The sequence below is a fragment of the Onthophagus taurus genome, chromosome 2 (genome assembly GCF_036711975.1).
Source record: "Onthophagus taurus isolate NC chromosome 2, IU_Otau_3.0, whole genome shotgun sequence".
NCBI classification, from domain to species: domain Eukaryota; kingdom Metazoa; phylum Arthropoda; class Insecta; order Coleoptera; family Scarabaeidae; genus Onthophagus; species Onthophagus taurus.
Genome location: NC_091967.1, coordinates 1,546,614 through 1,565,680, shown reverse-complemented (window position 1 = coordinate 1,565,680; position 19,067 = coordinate 1,546,614). Strand labels below are relative to the sequence as shown.

General features: G+C 34.8%; 1 protein-coding gene across 5 annotated transcripts in view; it reads left to right on the top strand.

The window, feature by feature from the left end:
• The window catches only part of LOC111422364 (uncharacterized), a 187,687-nt gene that overhangs the window by 134,338 nt on the left and 34,282 nt on the right, over positions 1–19,067 (top strand). For all 5 annotated transcript variants that reach the window (XM_071201606.1, XM_071201605.1, XM_071201607.1 and 2 more), the window contains 6 exons: positions 3,214–3,275; positions 5,219–5,390; positions 6,225–6,361; positions 14,332–14,542; positions 14,647–14,814; positions 15,461–15,754. In XM_071201606.1, coding sequence (XP_071057707.1) covers positions 3,214–3,275; positions 5,219–5,390; positions 6,225–6,361; positions 14,332–14,542; positions 14,647–14,814; positions 15,461–15,754 — 1,044 coding nt within the window. The remainder of the gene's footprint in view (positions 1–3,213; positions 3,276–5,218; positions 5,391–6,224; positions 6,362–14,331; positions 14,543–14,646; positions 14,815–15,460; positions 15,755–19,067) is intronic.

Below are 19,067 nucleotides of genomic sequence, written 5' to 3'. Positions count from 1 at the left end.
TATCACGAAAACCAAGGACAAAGACGTTCTATTATCATGAAGAAACTTTTATAATTACAATTCTGAGACACCCGGTTATGTTCTTTGCGCGAAATTACATCTCTAGTAATATAATAATAAAATTTTACTGTGAGAAGTTTTAATGGGTTGTTTTAAAACTAGATAACTAAGGGTTATTAAATTGTTAACGAGAAAGGTTTTATTCTACATATATACGAATTCATTTTTAATTTGTTATGTTTCGTATTAAAAATTAATGTTAAAGTTGTAGTGAATTTAATTTATACACTCGGACTCTTTCATTATTTACATTTCTTTCCACATAAAGAATTTAACAACGAATTTTACGTCGAAACATTTATTTACTTTTAACTAAAAAGACAGCATTTCGCTTTGAATTAAAATTGATAAAAGATGCGTAAACGAAATGAAAGCAAAGTATGAAAGAAAAATCAAAAGATAACTAATAAAGCAACGCTTTAATAAAGAAAAACAAATCAAAGAATGAAAAGGAAACACGTTTAACCGTGTCATCTTATTCGACGACACTATACGCGAAATCTAGTGGCAATATTTTCACACGAACCTCGACACCTTACGTCTATAGAAGCAGCATAGGGTCAAAGGTCGCCTCTACCGTATAAAATTGTCATCGTAATTCCAATTTCCCGAAGTAGAAAACGCCAAAGGCCTTTGTGGGAGTTAAGGGTTGATAGTATCGAAACGAATTCGCTTTTCCATTGACTACTGCAACCTCATTTTTCTAACTTTGTAGATCACTACATTTTAAACGTTAATATGTTTATAGTATTTTAGACTGCAAAGGACTTATTTATAATAAAATACCTGTTATACAACTAAAATGGTTTCGTCTCTAAAGACGGCTAAACCCGAATGATTCTAGTTCTAAGTCTAGTGTTAGTTCTAGTTTTACACTAGCACTATCACTGGAACTAACACAAGACCTAGAACTAGAAACATTCGGGTTTAGCCGCACGTCTCTAAAGACGGCTAAACCCGAATGATTCTAGTTCTAAGTCTAGTGTTAGTTCTAGTTTTACACTAGCACTATCACTGGAACTAACACAAGACCTAGAACTAGAATCATTTGGGTTTAGCCGCACGTCTCTAAAGACGGCTAAACCCGAATGATTCTAGTTCTAAGTCTAGCGTTAGTTTTAGTATTACACTAGCACTATCACTGGAACTAACACAAGACCTAGAACTAGAAACATTCGGGTTTAGCCGCACGTCTCTAAAGACGGCTAAACCCGAATGATTCTAGTTCTAAGTCTAGTGTTAGTTCTAGTTTTACACTAGCACTATCACTGGAACTAACACAAGACCTAGAACTAGAATCATTTGGGTTTAGCCGCACGTCTCTAAAGACGGCTAAACCCGAATGATTCTAGTTCTAAGTCTAGTGTTAGTTCTAGTTTTACACTAGCACTATCACTGGAACTAACACAGACCTAGAAAATTCCAATTTCCGGAAGTAGAAAACGCCAAAGGCCTTTGTGGGACTTAAGGGTTGGTAGTATCGAAACGAATTCGCTTTTCCATTGACTACTGCAACCTCATTTTTCTAACTTTGTAGGTCACTACATTTTAAACGTTAATATGTTTATAGTATTTTAGACTGCAAAGGACTTATTTATAATAAAATACCTGTTATACAACTAAAATGGTTTCGTCTCTAAAGACGGCTAAACCCGAATGATTCTAGTTCTAAGTCTAGTGTTAGTTCTAGTTTTACACTAGCACTATCACTGGAACTAACACAAGACCTAGAACTAGAATCATTTGGGTTTAGCCGCACGTCTCTAAAGACGGCTAAACCCGAATGATTCTAGTTCTAAGTCTAGTGTTAGTTCTAGTTTTACACTAGCATTATCACTTGAACTAACACAAGACCTAGAACTAGAATCATTTGGGTTTAGCCGCACGTCTCTAAAGACGGCTAAACCCGAATGATTCTAGTTCTAAGTCTAGCGTTAGTTTTAGTATTACACTAGCACTATCACTGGAACTAACACAAGACCTAGAACTAGAAACATTCGGGTTTAGCCGCACGTCTCTAAAGACGGCTAAACCCGAATGATTCTAGTTCTAAGTCTAGTGTTAGTTCTAGTTTTACACTAGCACTATCACTGGAACTAACACAAGACCTAGAAAATTCCAATTTCCGGAAGTAGAAAACGCCAAAGGCCTTTGTGGGACTTAAGGGTTGGTAGTATCGAAACGAATTCGCTTTTCCATTGACTACTGCAACCTCATTTTTCTAACTTTGTAGATCACTACATTTTAAACGTTAATATGTTTATAGTATTTTAGACTGCAAAGGACTTATTTATAATAAAATACCTGTTATACAACTAAAATGGTTTCTGAAAAATTTAAACCTCTTGAATTCGAGGTTTACAAAAATTAAAATTCAAATTACAAATCCGAATAAAACCTGAATTGCACCTCGGGAATTTATTGGAGTGGATTTTTGCCCGGGGACGGTGAACGGCTCGGAAAATTGCCAAACAGGGTTTCCGCCAGATGTCGTCGGGACAAATTCGTCCCTCGCTGCCTAATTAAATATATAAAGCGCTAAGGGGTAACGGGAAATGCCCGAGGACTACTACGGGTGGAGGTGAATATGCAAATGTGGATTTCGACGTCCGCGGACCTCGTCCTTTTTTATCAGTGCCTCAGTCTGTTTGTTTTCCATTTTCGACCCATCGCACGTACCCCCGGGTACACAATGTTTTAGTCAATATTCCACTGTGTGTCGTCAGCTTGTATTCACAACAAATTTTACTCTGGTTTGCCCAACTAACACCGACTATTTTATGAAATAACCCAGATTTATTAAATAATTTTCATTAAACGAATGAACCCGGAGTAAATTTCTAAACAAATTAACCCAAAAGAAATAATCAACCGCGATACACTAAATACCGTGAGACCACTAACAATGTGTCGTCATCAAGCAGAGTAGGGTAAACCTCACACAACCTTTAACCAACAATAAAACGGACGGTCTGGGGAGCTGGTTTAGAGTGTACCGTCGGGGCAGTAGTAATCGGCTCATCGCTTCGTCGCGACCGCCAACTCTCTTTGCCGCACAGGAAAGGCCAAATTATAACTAACCCTCTCAAAGAGGGCTCCTTGTCGCAAAGGGGCCAGAAGCGGCCCGATATTAATGCCATTTTCATGTTTCAGCTATCCCGCGCCCTCAGGGAGTACGTGACGCCATTGCAAGATGCCAAGATAATCCATTACGAGTGAGTCGGGCCGTATAAATACATTATATGCCCTCTAGCTGTATGAATAAGAATTGTTATATGAATACTTGATGATGGTGGCGGCGGCAGCGATAGAACGCGCTGCGTCGCCGCTGCCCCCGTTACGCATCAAAAGCTAGGTTGCTGACAGATGTAGATTAGGCTGTTTCCGATTTGTAGGTATCCAGGGAAATGTACTGGTTATAGTAACCTAGACACATACATTAAAAGTAATGTGTGTGTTTGACACCGATAGCAAATTCAGCTTATTCTCGATTTAATTTAATATAACGATACCTATCAATAGAAAGAAAAATTCGAGTTTAATCGCCTTGAGAGTTCTAGGTCTAGTGTTAGTTCTAGTTTTACACTAACACTATCACTAGAACTAACACAAGACCTAGAACTAGAATCATTCGGGTTTACCCGTCTCTAAAGACGGGTAAACCCGAATGATTCTACTTCTAAGTCTAGTGTTAGTTCTAGTTTTACACTAGCACTATCACTGGAACTAACACAAGACCTAGAACTAGAATCATTTGGGTTTAGCCGCACGTCTCTAAAGACGGCTAAACCCGAATGATTCTAGTTCTAAATCTAGTGTTAGTTCTAGTTTTACACTAGCACTATCACTGGAAGTAACACAAGACCTAGAACTAGAATCATTTGGGTTTAGCCGCACGTCTCTAAAGACGGCTAAACCCGAATGATTCTAGTTCTAAGTCTAGTGTTAGTTCTAGTTTTACACTAGCACTATCACTGGAACTAACACAAGACCTAGAACTAGAATCATTTGGGTTTAGCCGCACGTCTCTAAAGACGGCTAAACCCGAATGATTCTAGTTCTAAGTCTAGTGTTAGTTCTAGTTTTACACTAGCACTATCACTGGAACTAACACAAGACCTAGAACTAGAATCATTTGGGTTTAGCCGCACGTCTCTAAAGACGGCTAAACCCGAATAATTCTAGTTCTAAGTCTAGTGTTAGTTCTAGTTTTACACTAGCACTATCACTGGAACTAACACAAGATCTAGAACTAGAATCATTTGGGTTTAGCCGCACGTCTCTAAAGACGGCTAAACCCGAATGATTCTAGTTCTAAGTCTAGTGTTAGTTCTAGTTTTACGCTAGCACTATCACTAGAACTAACACAAGACCTAGAACTAGAATCATTTGGGTTTAGCCGCACGTCTCTAAAGACGACTAAACCCGAATGAGTTTAGTTTTAGGTATAGTGTTAGTTCTAGTTTTACACTTGCACTGTCACTAGAACTAACATTAGACCAAGAACTAGTATCTTACGAACGTTACCTTTTCCAAGCACAACTTTTCCTTTGCAAAACTACCAAATGCCTGTATAATGCAACATATTAAGCTATGTTGTATTTTATATGGGGCAGTGAAAGTACATAGTAGTTTCGTAACTATGATTACTGCATTCATATATTACGAGTTATGCCCGGTTCACATTATTCCAGTAGCATTCCAGTCCAGCGCTGAAAACCTACTCTGGAATCTATCTATTCTAGTAAGCAATCCACTCCAGTGACTGGATCGACGGTCTACTTTTTTATTCCAGCTCGCCCATTCCAGCGCTACTGGAATAGTGTAGACCGCCAATCCAGTGCTGGATTGCGAATTTTTAACGAATCGATTAAGAATCCACTGGACTGGATTGACTAGCTGGATTACTAGACTGGAATAATGTGAACGATATGATCCAGTCCAGCACTGGATTTGATTGACTCTCTGGAATACTGGACTGGGCATTATATGAAATTCCCGGTATATTTATTTTTATTAATTTTAATTTCACAATTATAATTTGCTAATTACAATCAATAAAATGTTAAAGAAAAGAAAAATATTTTCAATCATTCGTGATTATAATCTTCATCACGTTTTCGCCTGGAGATCTCTATATATTTTTTTTATATTACAGGTCTCTCCAATCAGGCGCAGAGCTAACGTACCGTTTTTCAAGCAGTAGGAGAGACGAGAAAAAGATCAGGGCTAGTGTCGGAAAGTGGAAAGAACACGGTCACGTCGGAGGCATGAATCTAACTCACAAGGATACTGTGTCCTTCTCCACCGATCCCCTCATATCCTTGCAGGTGGGTCACCTTTCATATTTTATTCATAACGTTTTATAGATATTATACGATTTTTACATTTTCCGTTCGTATTTCCAGTATTAATTAATTCGAAACGAGAGAGCTACTTTTTTTCCTTGAATTTTATTTGTGACTGACCGTACCCATCGAGTCGGAGAATTTATCGTAAAAGTGCAGAATCGTATAAACATGCACGTAGCGCGCTCTTGTCCCGATTTATGTTTCATCGATTAGTTTACAATGCAAATTTATGCTTAGCTTCGAATTTCGGCGCTTCGCCCGAAATTCCACTGAAAATGAGCGCCCGCCCGCCCGGCAAAAACAAACTGTTACATCGCGTAATTCGACCTGTTTGACATGACCCTGTCACGTCTAGGGGAATATTTATAGGGCCCATGTAGCGCGTTCGTCCGTTTATCCGGCGATCATCCGGCATGGCCGAGTTATGAATTTAATCAGTGGTCCCGCAAAGGGCAGCTATCGTAAATTTAACTTTTTCACGATGATGCTAAAAGCTTCGGATTACGATCATATCGCCCTAATAAAATTCAATATTTGTCAATGGTTCAAAACAAATACCTAATTTAGTAATGTAATCGAATTAAATTGTAATTTTATGACAATAAGCACGATTCTTTTATTAATTAATGTAAATGACATGGATATTTATTACGAATTGAATTATTAAATGTTAATTGAGTTGTTGACGTGATATACCAACATTAATCAAAATCACAATTTCCTAAAAATGAACTAATTAATTTATGATTTCTCTTTGATTTCTATTACTTTTGATATGTTTACATCCATTTTTATTTTTGGTTTATATTATAGGGTATTAATATCAACCAAGTTGGTCCAATCCGAGAAAACAACGACTTCATCTTATCCTGCGTAGCAAAAGGATCGCCGAATGTAGTTTTCAGATGGTTCAAAGACGGCGTTTTTGTTAACGTCAGCACCTCTTCTAGGCAAGTATAAAAGGATGTCCGCCTTATCCTCAAGGACCTTTTCAGGTCGTCCCTATTTTCCTCTACAATCCCATATTTCGCAACGAGGGAAAACATGTTAACCACATTCCCGTTTCTTTATCTCGCCTCCTTTTAACGGCATAAAAACACCCACGGTTGTCGAGGCGACACGATTACGCTTATATGGTTAGTGTAACAAAGAATACAAAAAAAAAGAGTAAAATCACATCTCTTCGGAGTCGGAGTGCTAAATGATGCATGAGAAAAAGGATATTTTCCATTAACTTATTTTGAAGTTTTAACCCCTTTGAGTCTCAAAGGCTATTGAAAAATCACTGTTGAAAAACCTGAAGCTGCGCCACCGCGCTATCATAAATGAGTACGAAAAGATCCATTCTGCACGATAGTAATCAGACGTAGTACTCGATAGTGATTTAATGTAAATTTAACGGGTAACTTTGGAAACAACGAAAATCAAGAAAAACTCAAGAACTAATACATGAACAGCAACAACATCTACACTACAACACCACAATACCGTATTTTCTTGAATTTAATCCGCACCTTTTTTACAAATTTTACATGCTCTAAAATCAAATGCGGATTACAATCGGGTGCGGATTAGATTCGTCGTATAGTTGCAATTTGGAAAATAGTAAAATAAAATCACATTCCAAAGTATTGGTTATACAAAATTTCTTAAATGATGTTATAATATTGTTTTTGTAATTCGCGACGGTAATGAAAGCTATTACAGTACTCAAACGGGTGCTGTAATGACACTCTTTACAGCATCCGATGCTGTAATGAGATTTTAGTAACATTTTATGGAATCAGTTCAAGTTGGTGACATTGGGTCATTAATTTTTCTAGTTGTCAATGTTACAATTTTTGTCTATGGGTGTTTAAACTCGTTCTTAGCATCGAATACAAAGTCCACAATGATGAGGACATTGAACTCTGAGCAATTTCTCTTATTTTGGAAGGTGTACATGAAACATTTTTATCAGGTGAATACGTTCTGTGTTTTGACAGTTTCTAATTGTCAATTCAAATTTCTATTTTCAAGTGTTACGGTGTTACCAACTGCTGCATACCTATTTCCCTACATTGTCAAAATTTATTTTATTTTTGAGAAAAAAAAGAGGATAAAAACGCGAATTACAAAAAATAGCATAAAAAACACGTTTCATAAGACTTAAAGCACTCATTCATTAAAAAACTCGTGGCTTCGCCACTCGTTTTTCAACTTGAATTCGTGCATTTCAAACGTGTCTTACGAAACTTGTTTTTTAATATACTATTTCAGGGATCGTTTTCCATGTCGCCTACACTCACTGAGCAAGTTCAGAAGCTCGTTTAATTGCTCCCGATTTTGTCAATTCTCGAGTTTGTTAATACAGTAAAGACCGGTTATAACGAGCACCTGCTCTATAACGAGCAAGCTTCCAACTCCCTTGAAAAATCCTATCCTTACAATGTAAAAAATCTCGGTTATAACGCGTGCTCGGTTATAACGAGAGTTCGGTTATAACGAGAGCTCGGTTGTAGTTTTGCGTGTTTTGTACCGTCTATAACGAGCGAATGACGTAAAAATCTGGCGACGTCGTGACGCGCCATTTAGGTACCATGGGTAGTTCAGTTTATCGCTAGATTTACATGAACTTGTATCTATATGTCGTTACAAAAATCCTCATATTAACAACTTAGAATGTATTGAACTTGCGTACTTTCCGCGAAATTCAACTTCCGTCTTACAACCAATGGACCGAGGCATAATTAAATCAATGAAAACGTTTTACCGACAAAAGTTATTGTTCAAGTTAGTAGAAGCTATGGATCTGAACGAAAAATTAAAAATCGATATTTTAGATGCCATAATAATGCTAAACAGCGCATGGATAAATGTTAAAAAAGAAACAATAATGAATTGCTTTCGTCATGCATTCGGCAATCTTGCAGAGAGTTTTAGCGAGGAATATGAAATTCCCTTAGCTCAATTAATTACGTGTATCTCTGTGGAAGAAAATCTTTCTAGTTGGGCAGAGAAAAACGGTTTGGAAATAGACGGTATCGATTTAAATTTATTTGCCACTATCGATGACGATGTTACTGGTTCCATTCTATCTGACACTGAAATAATGTCTAACGTGTTGAATGAAGATAATGAATCTGACGGTGAATCAGATGAAGAGGTAGAACGAAACATATCAAAAAATGAATTTTTAGAAGCATTTTCTAGGGTGACTCGTTACATTGCAACCAACTATGCAGACAATACTGAATGTATGTTCGCATGCGATACAATAAACAAAAATATTTGCCAGGAATTATTACATAAAAGCATAAAACAGAAAAACATGCGAGAATATACTATAGAAGTATTAAAATTTATGTTACATATTACGACAACCTTGGTTATAACGAGGTACCGTCTATAGCGAGCAATTTTTTCGGTCCCTTGACTGCTCGTTATAACCGGTCTTCACTGTATATACATACACAGGTTGTAGTATGGATGTCATTCCACCAGGTATTATTGTTATAACAAGAAGTCTAAACCAAGGACAATCAGTCTATGATTAATTAATATCCTTATTTAATAATCTTCCTGGTCTACGACTCCATACTTATCTTAACCATTCCATCATCAGCTTTTCCATTATCCATCCTTTTTGTTGTGCCCTAACTAAGACGTCATTCGGGAAGTCTTTCGGATATCAGAATGGTTTTTTTCTCAATATTAATAATGACAGCAATTTTTCCCTATCACTTGTTACTACATCAATGTTATGCGCAATTTTTCGCAACCACTCGTTTATAAAGAAATTTCCCACACCTCTTCTTTCCAGTGTGTAATTGGGAGGCATATCCAGATATACTGCCATTTCGTCCGCATTCACAGTTTGAGACAAATTGAAATTTTCTTAAAAATCATTAGGAGCTTTTGGGAAATTGTAGTTCTGCGCCTCAACGATAAATCCACAGTCCAACCTTTGCTGGTATTACAAATTTGTTAGTCCCTCCTTTCGTTTTTCTTGAGAGAACCAGAAAACTGCATCATCAATTTCATGAAATCATCTCTTGTTTGGCTCGGTAAATTTCTTGCACGATGCCTCACAGTCTGCAATAGCTGCTCTGTCTTTCCCCAACAGCCGCAACGTTACTTTCAATAACGGTAAAAATTGTACCAGATTTTAGATTTCCTTCTTTTAACGCTAACTTAATAACATCTCTTTAAACTTCGCTGTACAGGGTGGTCCGTTACTAATGGGACACAGAGCAACAGTGAATTCCTTACATATAATTATTACGATTTAACCCAATTTATCTTAGTCCAATTGTTAATAATAACGAAGATACAGATGGTTAAAGTTAATACTTTATTTTCGTTTTTCTTTAATAATTTCGTTGTCTCTTACATTATGAACATGAAAATTGGTACATTAGTATTTTTTTAGACGATAAATAATAAATTGGTATTAGTTTTGATTTCTTTTTCAGATGGCTCTGTCTACCTTAAAAAACCACCCTTAAAGCAGTCATATCTTTTTCATCGTTAAAATTTTTACAACTCACATAACATAAAACAGTTTCTCAGACATTTTTACATAAATTTGGTATACCTATCAATATTCTCTAAAGTTCTCCGTTCCCGAGATAATCACTGTTTAAGCGCACATTGCAAAATTTCACTATGCTCAATAAACATTAGTTGGCGGTGAAAAAGTCTTTATTTACAATTGGACTAAGATAAATTGGGTTAAATCGTAAAATTATTACGATTTAATTCAATTTATCTTAGTCCAATTGTTAATAATAACGAAGATAGAGTTGGTTAAAGTTAATACTTTAATTTCGTTGTTTTTTTAATAATTTCGCTTTTTCTTAAATTATGAACATTAAAATTTTTATATTATTACTTTTTAAGATGATAAATGATAAATTAGTATAGTTCTGATCTATCTTTCAGATATAATTTAACTATCCACAAACATAAGTTGATGTTACAAAAATATTAACATAATTACTATATTAAAAATCGATTTTAATAACGACTATAATTTATTTAAACATTTTAATAATAATAACATCGAACAATAAGAGGAAACAATAATAACAATTAAAATGAACTGCATTAGAGTAAGTGTTCAAAGTGACCACCGTTAGCTTCAATGCATTTTCCAATCCGTTTAGAAAATGATCTTCTTATGTTAAATAATATTTGTTCATTCCTAATGATATCCACTGCCTTTACAATTTTTTGCCACAGTTCCTCACGAGTTTCAGGATTGTCTTTGTAAACAAGGGATTTTACAAATCCCCATACGCAAAAATCCATAGGATTACAATCGGGACTTCGTGGTGGCCAAGTGTAATGACTACCTCGGCCAATCCATCTTCGTGGAAAATTCATATCGAGATAATCTCGCACTTGCCTGGAAAAATGGGGTGGTGCTCCATCTTGCATAAACCACATGACAGTCCAAATATTTAATGGTAACTCAGCCAACATATCGTCTACTTGGTTTTGCAAAAACTGTAAATAATTGTGGACCCAACACATAATTTCCAATTATTCCACACCAAACATTTATTTTAAATTCATGTTGAAAATGCCGTTGCCGTGTCATGTGTGGGTTTTCAGTTTCCCAAACATGATAATTTTTAAAATTAAAAACCCCACTACGAGTGAATGTCGCCTCGTCAGTAAATAAAATGTTGGCAATAAACGATGGGTCAGAATTTTGCCGATTTTTGATAAAATTAGCAAATTCTAACCGAACTCTTAAATCAGTAGGCAGTAAGGCGTGTACAGGTACAAAATGGTATGGATACAGTCTTTCTTTTTTTAATATTCGTAGAATTGACGACTTGCTTAACCCGGTTGCAGCTGACAAACGTCTAGAGCTAACTTTTGGGTTGTTACTAACTCGTACTAAAACTTCATCTTCTTCATCAACGGAAATCTTTTTTGGACGACCTGTATTTCGTTTAGGACGAAATGAACCGGTCTCACCTAAGCGGTCATACAAATTTTATAGATAACTTGTGATTTGGTTGTCTTCTGTTGGGGTATTTTAATAAATATCTTCTGCACGCTTCCCTTCCATTAAACTTTTCTTGAGCGTATATGCACACCATATCACGCATTTCCGTGTTAGAAAAAAAATTATGCCGGGGCATTATTTCAAAGTAACAAATACATTGATTACAATAATACTGAGCGTAAAATGAAACTGAATGTCAAACTGATTGTCTAGTGTTTGACTAAATAAAAACTTTGTCAACGCCAACTGATGTTACTGAGATATTAAATTTTGCAAAGTGCCCTTAAACAGTGATTATCTCGGGAACGGAGAATTTTAGAGAATATTGATAGGTATACCAAATTTATGTAAAAATGTCTGAGAAACTGTTTTATGTTATGTGAGTTGTAAAAATTTTAACGATGAAAAAGATATGACTACTTTAAGGGTGGTTTTTTAAGGTAGACAGCGCCATCTGAAAGATAAATCAAAACTAACACCAAATTATTATTTATTGTATTAAAAAATGATAATGTACCAATTTTCATGTTCATACTATAAGAGACAACGAAATTATTAAAGAAAAACGAAAATAAAGTATTAACTTTAACCATCTGTATCTTCGTTGTTATTAACAATTGGACTAACATAGATTGGGTTAAATCGTAATAATTTAATGTAAGGAATTCACTGTTGCTCTGTGTCCCATTAGTAACAGACCAGCCTGTATAGAAGAACTTCTTCGATTTTTGCTACTTTTTTCCATAATAATACTATTATATGTATAATTAAGCACACACCACGTTCGAGCTGCTACGAGGGCAGTATATGAACTGAATTCGTGCTAGGCAATACTATTTATTTTTAAAATCATATTTATATTCCAATTTTTTCTGGCTTGATAAATTTAAAGTCTAGTCTAATAAAAACTCGTCATAAACAAGGTTTATTTAGGTGCATTAGCGTCAGTCAACGGAAAAAATATATATTTATGGTTAAGAACAAGCATCACATCGCTTTGGTGTTGTCGAATTCCTCAAAGAAAGATGCGGATTACATTCGCAAACTAAATTTTTTTACCACTATGAATTTTTAAAATCGGAGTGCGGATAAGATTCGAGAAAATACGGTAGTTATAAAAGGCAAAGAGAAGAGGAAAAAGGAAGCAACGTGGTTTGATAAAGAATGCAGAAAGACGATAGAAGAACTAAATACACCGTACAAGAGTAGTATAACAGTACTATATAGGAAGAAGAACAAAAAAAAAGCAGAAGCAAGAATAAGAAAGAGAAAGACCTCATTGCAAAAATGGAAGAGGACTTCAAAAATGTTCGTCGATCCAGGTGTTTGTTCTTTTGGCTAATAGAGTTCAAGTTTCTAACCTTGATGTTATGATTCTAGTGAATAGTTTGTAAAGGTTGCAATCTATTTAAGCTAGACAAATCTTTTATAAATTCATTTTAAACTATCTATATCTGATAATATAGCATAGATTTATCAGTATATTTTCAAATAACATGATATTACATATATTAAACCACAAAGTTGATACGTATTTATTTATGATATTATTATCTTGTCGCTATTATTTATTTTTGATTGGAAAATAAAACTATACCGATATTGTAAAGTAAATATCGATTTTACAGCAGATATCGCAAGGTTCGGATTTCATACCACTCTTGGGGATTGTATTTCATCGAACACGTTCGATACGAAAGACCCCACATTGTAGTAAATATAAAATAGGAATTACATAGGCTCAGAAGCCGATATCAATAATTCAACAACTAAATTTTTAACCAAACTTTTCATAAAATTCGATAATTTTTAATTTACCAAACTTATTAAAGCACAAAAACAATTATTTAGTATGTACCCCAAAACCCATTTATTTGCGTTCATTGAAAGATTTACAGTTTATCGAACTTTTGTGCTTACTCAGAAACAATGGCTATTGCCAACTTTAAGATTTATTGCTCGAATGGACGGTAACTGATGTAGAACTACTACATTATATCGAGATGACACAGTAAATATAAATGATTTTGAACAGGAATTTATTAAAACATAAATCTCGTGTATCCCAAACCAAAAAAAAATTTTTTTCACACGTAAATAACAAATCTTTTATAGGCGCACATGTTGACATCAACCTTTTACACCCTAAAAAGGGGAGACTTCCCTAAAACAAAAGAAAGGAAATATTATCGCAGAAATACACGATGACTTGATGCAAAAGGGTTGTACATTTTTTACACCCCTCTGTAAACAGGGTGCTACACCGAGTGGCAAAAAGCAACACACTGTGATTGATATTCGCAGTAAACGTCGGCTGAAGGATCATTTTTTCAGCTTCTGGGCCAAAGAGTTGTTCGAAATATAACCTGAAAATGCGCCGCATGAAAAATGGTTGCGATATTTCACCGCTAACGTAATAAAAACAATAACCGGATGTACCATAAATCTCTTTCCGTCCTGCGGAAGGTCAATTAAGGACCACCGCATTAGGTGCATCGAGATAAACGGTCCGCCTCTACGGTCGAGCTTTAAATCGCTGTTCAACGCCAAAGTTAAACTTTAACCTTTAACTTTAACATTTACGGTAGTTCTTTTTAAAAACTTTCTTTATCCACAAATAAGTTTATTATTAAGTAAGTTAAGGAAATTATTGGAACAATCTGTAATATCCCTATGTAAATAAGGTTACAACACACGGCAAATAGTTTCAGAGGGATCCGAAATCAAACTGTCGTACAACTACTAACTACTATTGAACAGCAATCCAAATCTGTCGTGTACTAATGCGTTTATGTTATCGAGATTACAACCCAATTAATTCTACATTTCGTTTAATATTTTTTTCCCCAATAACAACTACAATTGATTCGCTTTGATTTGGTACCAAGCGATTTCCAATACCTGTGTAATCTCTTGCAGCGGTTACAAATGGTCTCGACTAATAGAGGACCCGAACGTAAAGGACCAATATACCGAGCTGCTCGGGGTCGACAAAGCTTCGGCACTCGATCAAGGCCTATTCACGTGTCAAATAGTGGACCACGGCGTACAACAATGCCTCTCGAAGAGGGTAGAGGTGAGGTCGCCACCTCTCGTTTGGGTTGAGCCGATGAGTCTCACCGTGAGAAAGGTAAAAGCCTCCTTATTACGACGCGATATTGACTTTGTCGGGAACTCCACTTCTGCGAAATCGACTTGGTCACGTCTTCCTATATTCTGTCTGTGTGTTTTCAGGGAGAGAATTTCACGGTGAAATGTTTCAGTGCCTCTAGCGGCAAGCAGAAAATTAAATACACGTACAGCTGGACTAAAAACAGAATTCTCCTACCCATCCAGACGGACAACGAGCATTACGAGGTTCTGTATCCGATGGGTAGCATCTTGCAAGTGAGCAGTATCAATGTGAGTGCAATTTGTTTCTTATTTTGCCTTTATAAAAGGCGATTTGTTACTTTCTATCCCATGGAAAGCAACTTTAAATCAATCTGAACACCCTTCCTGAAAAATCCTACAGATTACACTCTTTAAACTAGTGATTTCTTAAATCATGTTACGTAATCGTAAAATATTAGTAATATAATAATTAATTAAGCAAGGTACCAGTAAAGCAGTTCAATGATGTATTAGGAGGTTCTTAGCATAAATTTAAATGCATATCATTTTGGAAATATTTACGATAAACGATTTTGCGAACAATGACGTTTTTTAACGAATGCGATAATCAAAATGGTGGTATCGTCCAATTTTTTAAAAACGTTTGAATCTACCAAAAAAAGAGAAAAAAAACGCGGTACGAACGTAACGGTCAGGTGGGCCAAAACAGTCGCCACATTTTGGTGAATGCAAATATGTAAATTGTAAAATTGGGGCAGTGTCCAGTCTATCATGTACCCAATCCATCGCATCCTTTACCACGCAAATGGACTTTTATTTAAATACGCCTCTGCGTAACTACAAAATAACTGATTTTATCTCAATTCATTTTTTTTTAAACATACAGGTTTTTTGCAGGATTAATAATTTGATAACAATAATTTATTTCATATAGAAATCGACAACTTTTTCATGTTTGGTACAAGACGAACTGGTGTCCTCGGAGATGAGCATATCAGTGACGGTCGTCTACGGAGAAGATCCAATTCTCACTTGCCCGGGGGAAAGCCACTTGGACGTGCTGTGGCCGGAAACGGCACCGGGAACTGAAAGTTTGCAGGAATGCCCCAGAGAACATTCGGGTGTGGCGAGAAGGTTCTGCGGGATTCGCGACACCGGAAGGCCCATTTGGCAAATGCCCGACTACAGCGACTGCACTCCGATTGCTCTGCGAGAGGTCATCACTCAGGTAAGGTTGTCACTTATTTTTCCAACAGATTGATAAATCTTTTCCGTTCCACTGTTGTATTAAGATATATTACGTACAATTAATTAACACTTTTTATTTTTTATTACCCTTTAATGAACAGTTTAGCTTCAAGCACTAATTACTCACCAAACCACTAATACCTTTACCACACTCCAAATACCTAACGGACTCCTTTCCATAAAATATTGCACCGTTTTACGTATTTATCTCTTAAAGTAATTACTTTTCGGGTTTAATGTTAGTTATGGTAATATGCTCTAAATGAAATTAGTATATTATTATATGAGCATATAATGAGGGCTATTATTCACGAAGGTTAAGTTTATGTCACGAGCGTAGCGAGAATACTATACTTTGTCCACGACTATTGAAATTGATTCCATAAATTTATTTGCTAAATAAATTTTTGAATAAAGCTTAAACGTCAATGTGACACAAATTCAATGTTGCTAACTGTAACCAACTTCACAACAATTTGTCAAAATTAAGTGTCAGTTTTATAAAACGTCGCACAGTGGTCCGAAAACACTCAAAACCCGATCGAAAATCAATTGAAAAAAAAATTTTATAGTGTTGTTTTTTTAAATGTTACATATATTTTAACTATTAATAGACTCTTAGTGAAGCTTATGAAGTCTTTGGTGTTTTATAATAGCTACTGCGCGAAATAAATTGCTATTACAATTACCTTATTTTGAATAAGGAAATTTTTTAGAAAACGACACAACTTTAGAAAACAAAAAAGATTGTATATCACTACTTGAAAATATTGTGTCGTTGGTTTCTTATAAAGTACAGAAAGGTCTTCATTTTACGCCTTTCCAAATTTCAAAAGATGTTTGTTGAAAAAAATTACAACCATTTCTATTGACGTCAATAAATACATATATTTTTTGACCATTCAATCTTTTAAATTAAATATCTTGCGAGCGAACAAAATCGAACAATTGTAGCTAACATTTTTTTATTGCTGAAGGTATGGTGTACATAGCATAAGAAAGAAATCTTGCGCCAACGTGCGCCTTAACCAAAAAATTGGCAGTCAAAGATTACTTAACACATAATTGTGGATCTTATTTATCAAGAAGCAAAAAACAAACAAGTACGCAGATTTAGAGAGTGTCACACAAGAAAATGTGGTAGACTTCAAACAAATGAAGATTTATTTAAAAGACTATTACTGAGCTCCGATCCTTTTATTAGTAACTTTTATAAAAAATGTTCAGAAAGATATAAAAATATGAATGAAGACATGAAAAATTTACTTATACTGGACAAATCTCTAGAAGAAAAGGAAGGTAAAGAAGAAGATGATGATGATGAAGAATGTGAAGAAGAAGATAATAATGATGAAGAAGTAAATATAGAGGAACAAGATTTAGAAAATGAAGAAGACTCACACAAATTGAGATAAATTTTGTTATGTTGGTGAATATAACAAAATATTTTATATTATCTCGAATAATTTGAAATGTATGTGGACTATCTCAGTATCATGGGAAAATTCTACTATAAGTAGGCTGCAAACTTACGTATTATGGTCTCCAATATCACTTCAAATTAAGAGCGATGAGTTTATTCTCGAATAGTTCTTAAAACATTTTTAGTAAAAGCTAAGTAAAATTGAGCTATCTAACCAATTAATTTTGCCACATTTTTATCAAATTCCATTTCTGATAGGGTAAAAAAATATGGGGCGTTCCATTTAAAATTTTCGACTTTCTTACCATTAAAGATGGAGAAACGATAATTCAATTTTTGACCACCCTGTATAAGATACTTTAATACAACAAATGACAATTTGTTTGACAACATCTCAAGAGTAATCGTGCCAATTTAGAGCTTTTTTGAATGAACGTTGGCTGAGATATAAGGTTTTAAAGAGCATAAAGTAATTTGCCAAAGAAAAACTTAAAAACAAAATAACTCGAAAACGAAAAATGGTAGGTACCAATAACTTTTATCAAAGTCAACTTATTTTGTCGAATATAATTAAAAGGTGCATTAAAAACTATAGCATTCCATTTAAAATAACGAAGTTGTGGTCTACATCCGGTAGACCGGAAGTGGCGGCCATCTTGAAAGTATTTTAGATCGAAAGCTTCGAATGAACAATCCATGTTGTCAAAATTTCAAACCGCTACGAATAGTGGTACCTAAAAAAGTTCTAACGAACCAGTTGCGTGAGACATCCGGTATAGGTCCTCTATAAAACAATTTAGATAGGGATTTGCGATCACGTAATTACACAAAAAAATGTGAAGTAATATACGTCTAATGTTTTGCACAAAATTTTATAGTAATATTCTTCTTTAAAGTCCTAATTTATATGAAAAGAAAATGAGTATGAATTTAAATAAAGTACTGCTTGCGTAGTATTACTTCCGGTTGACGAATTTAATTCAAATTTTGACACAACATTACCGTTTTGGTCTTATAATCATATGCCAAGTTTCATAAAGCTAGCTAATTGCTAACACCAAAATAATATTTTCGATCGGGTTTTCTTACCGCTCGGACCACTGTGCGTCGTTTTCTTTACGAAAATTAATTAATTTATGCTTAAATCGAAAAAAGGAATTTGTTTAGGTTTTTTTAATGTCAAACATTTAGAAACTCCTAAAAAATTGAATTAAATTGACGTTTTTTGAACTTTTAACGTTTCAAATATTATTAGTCTGGTCAAGATGGCTACCCGTGAATAATGATCATTATTCACCGCTATTATTCACTCCGTGAAAAATGACTATCATTTTGTTTTAGAAAACTCATTCATAAGGTATATATTATAAGGTAGTCGTGGACAATAGTATATTATTATATGAGCATATAATGAGGGCCATTATTCACGAAGGTTAAGTTTATGTCACGAGCGTAGCGAGTGGTATAATTAACCTGAGTGAATAATAGTATATTATTATATGAGCATATAATGAGGGCTATTATTCACGAAGGTTAAGTTTATGTCACGAGCGTAGCGAGTGGTATAATTAACCTGAGTGAATAATAGCTCATTATATGCGAGTAGAATACTATACTTTGTCCACGACTATTGAAATTGATTCCATAAATTTATTTTGTAAATAAATTTTTGAATAAAGGTTAAACGTCAATGTGACACAAATTCAATGTTGCTAACTGTAACCAACTTCACAACAATTAGTCAAAATTAAGTGTCAGTTTTATAAAACGTCGTTTTCTTTACGAAAATTAATTAATTTATGCTTAAATCGAAAAAAGGAATTTGTTTAGGTTTTTTTAATGTCAAACATTTAGAAACTCCTAAAAAATT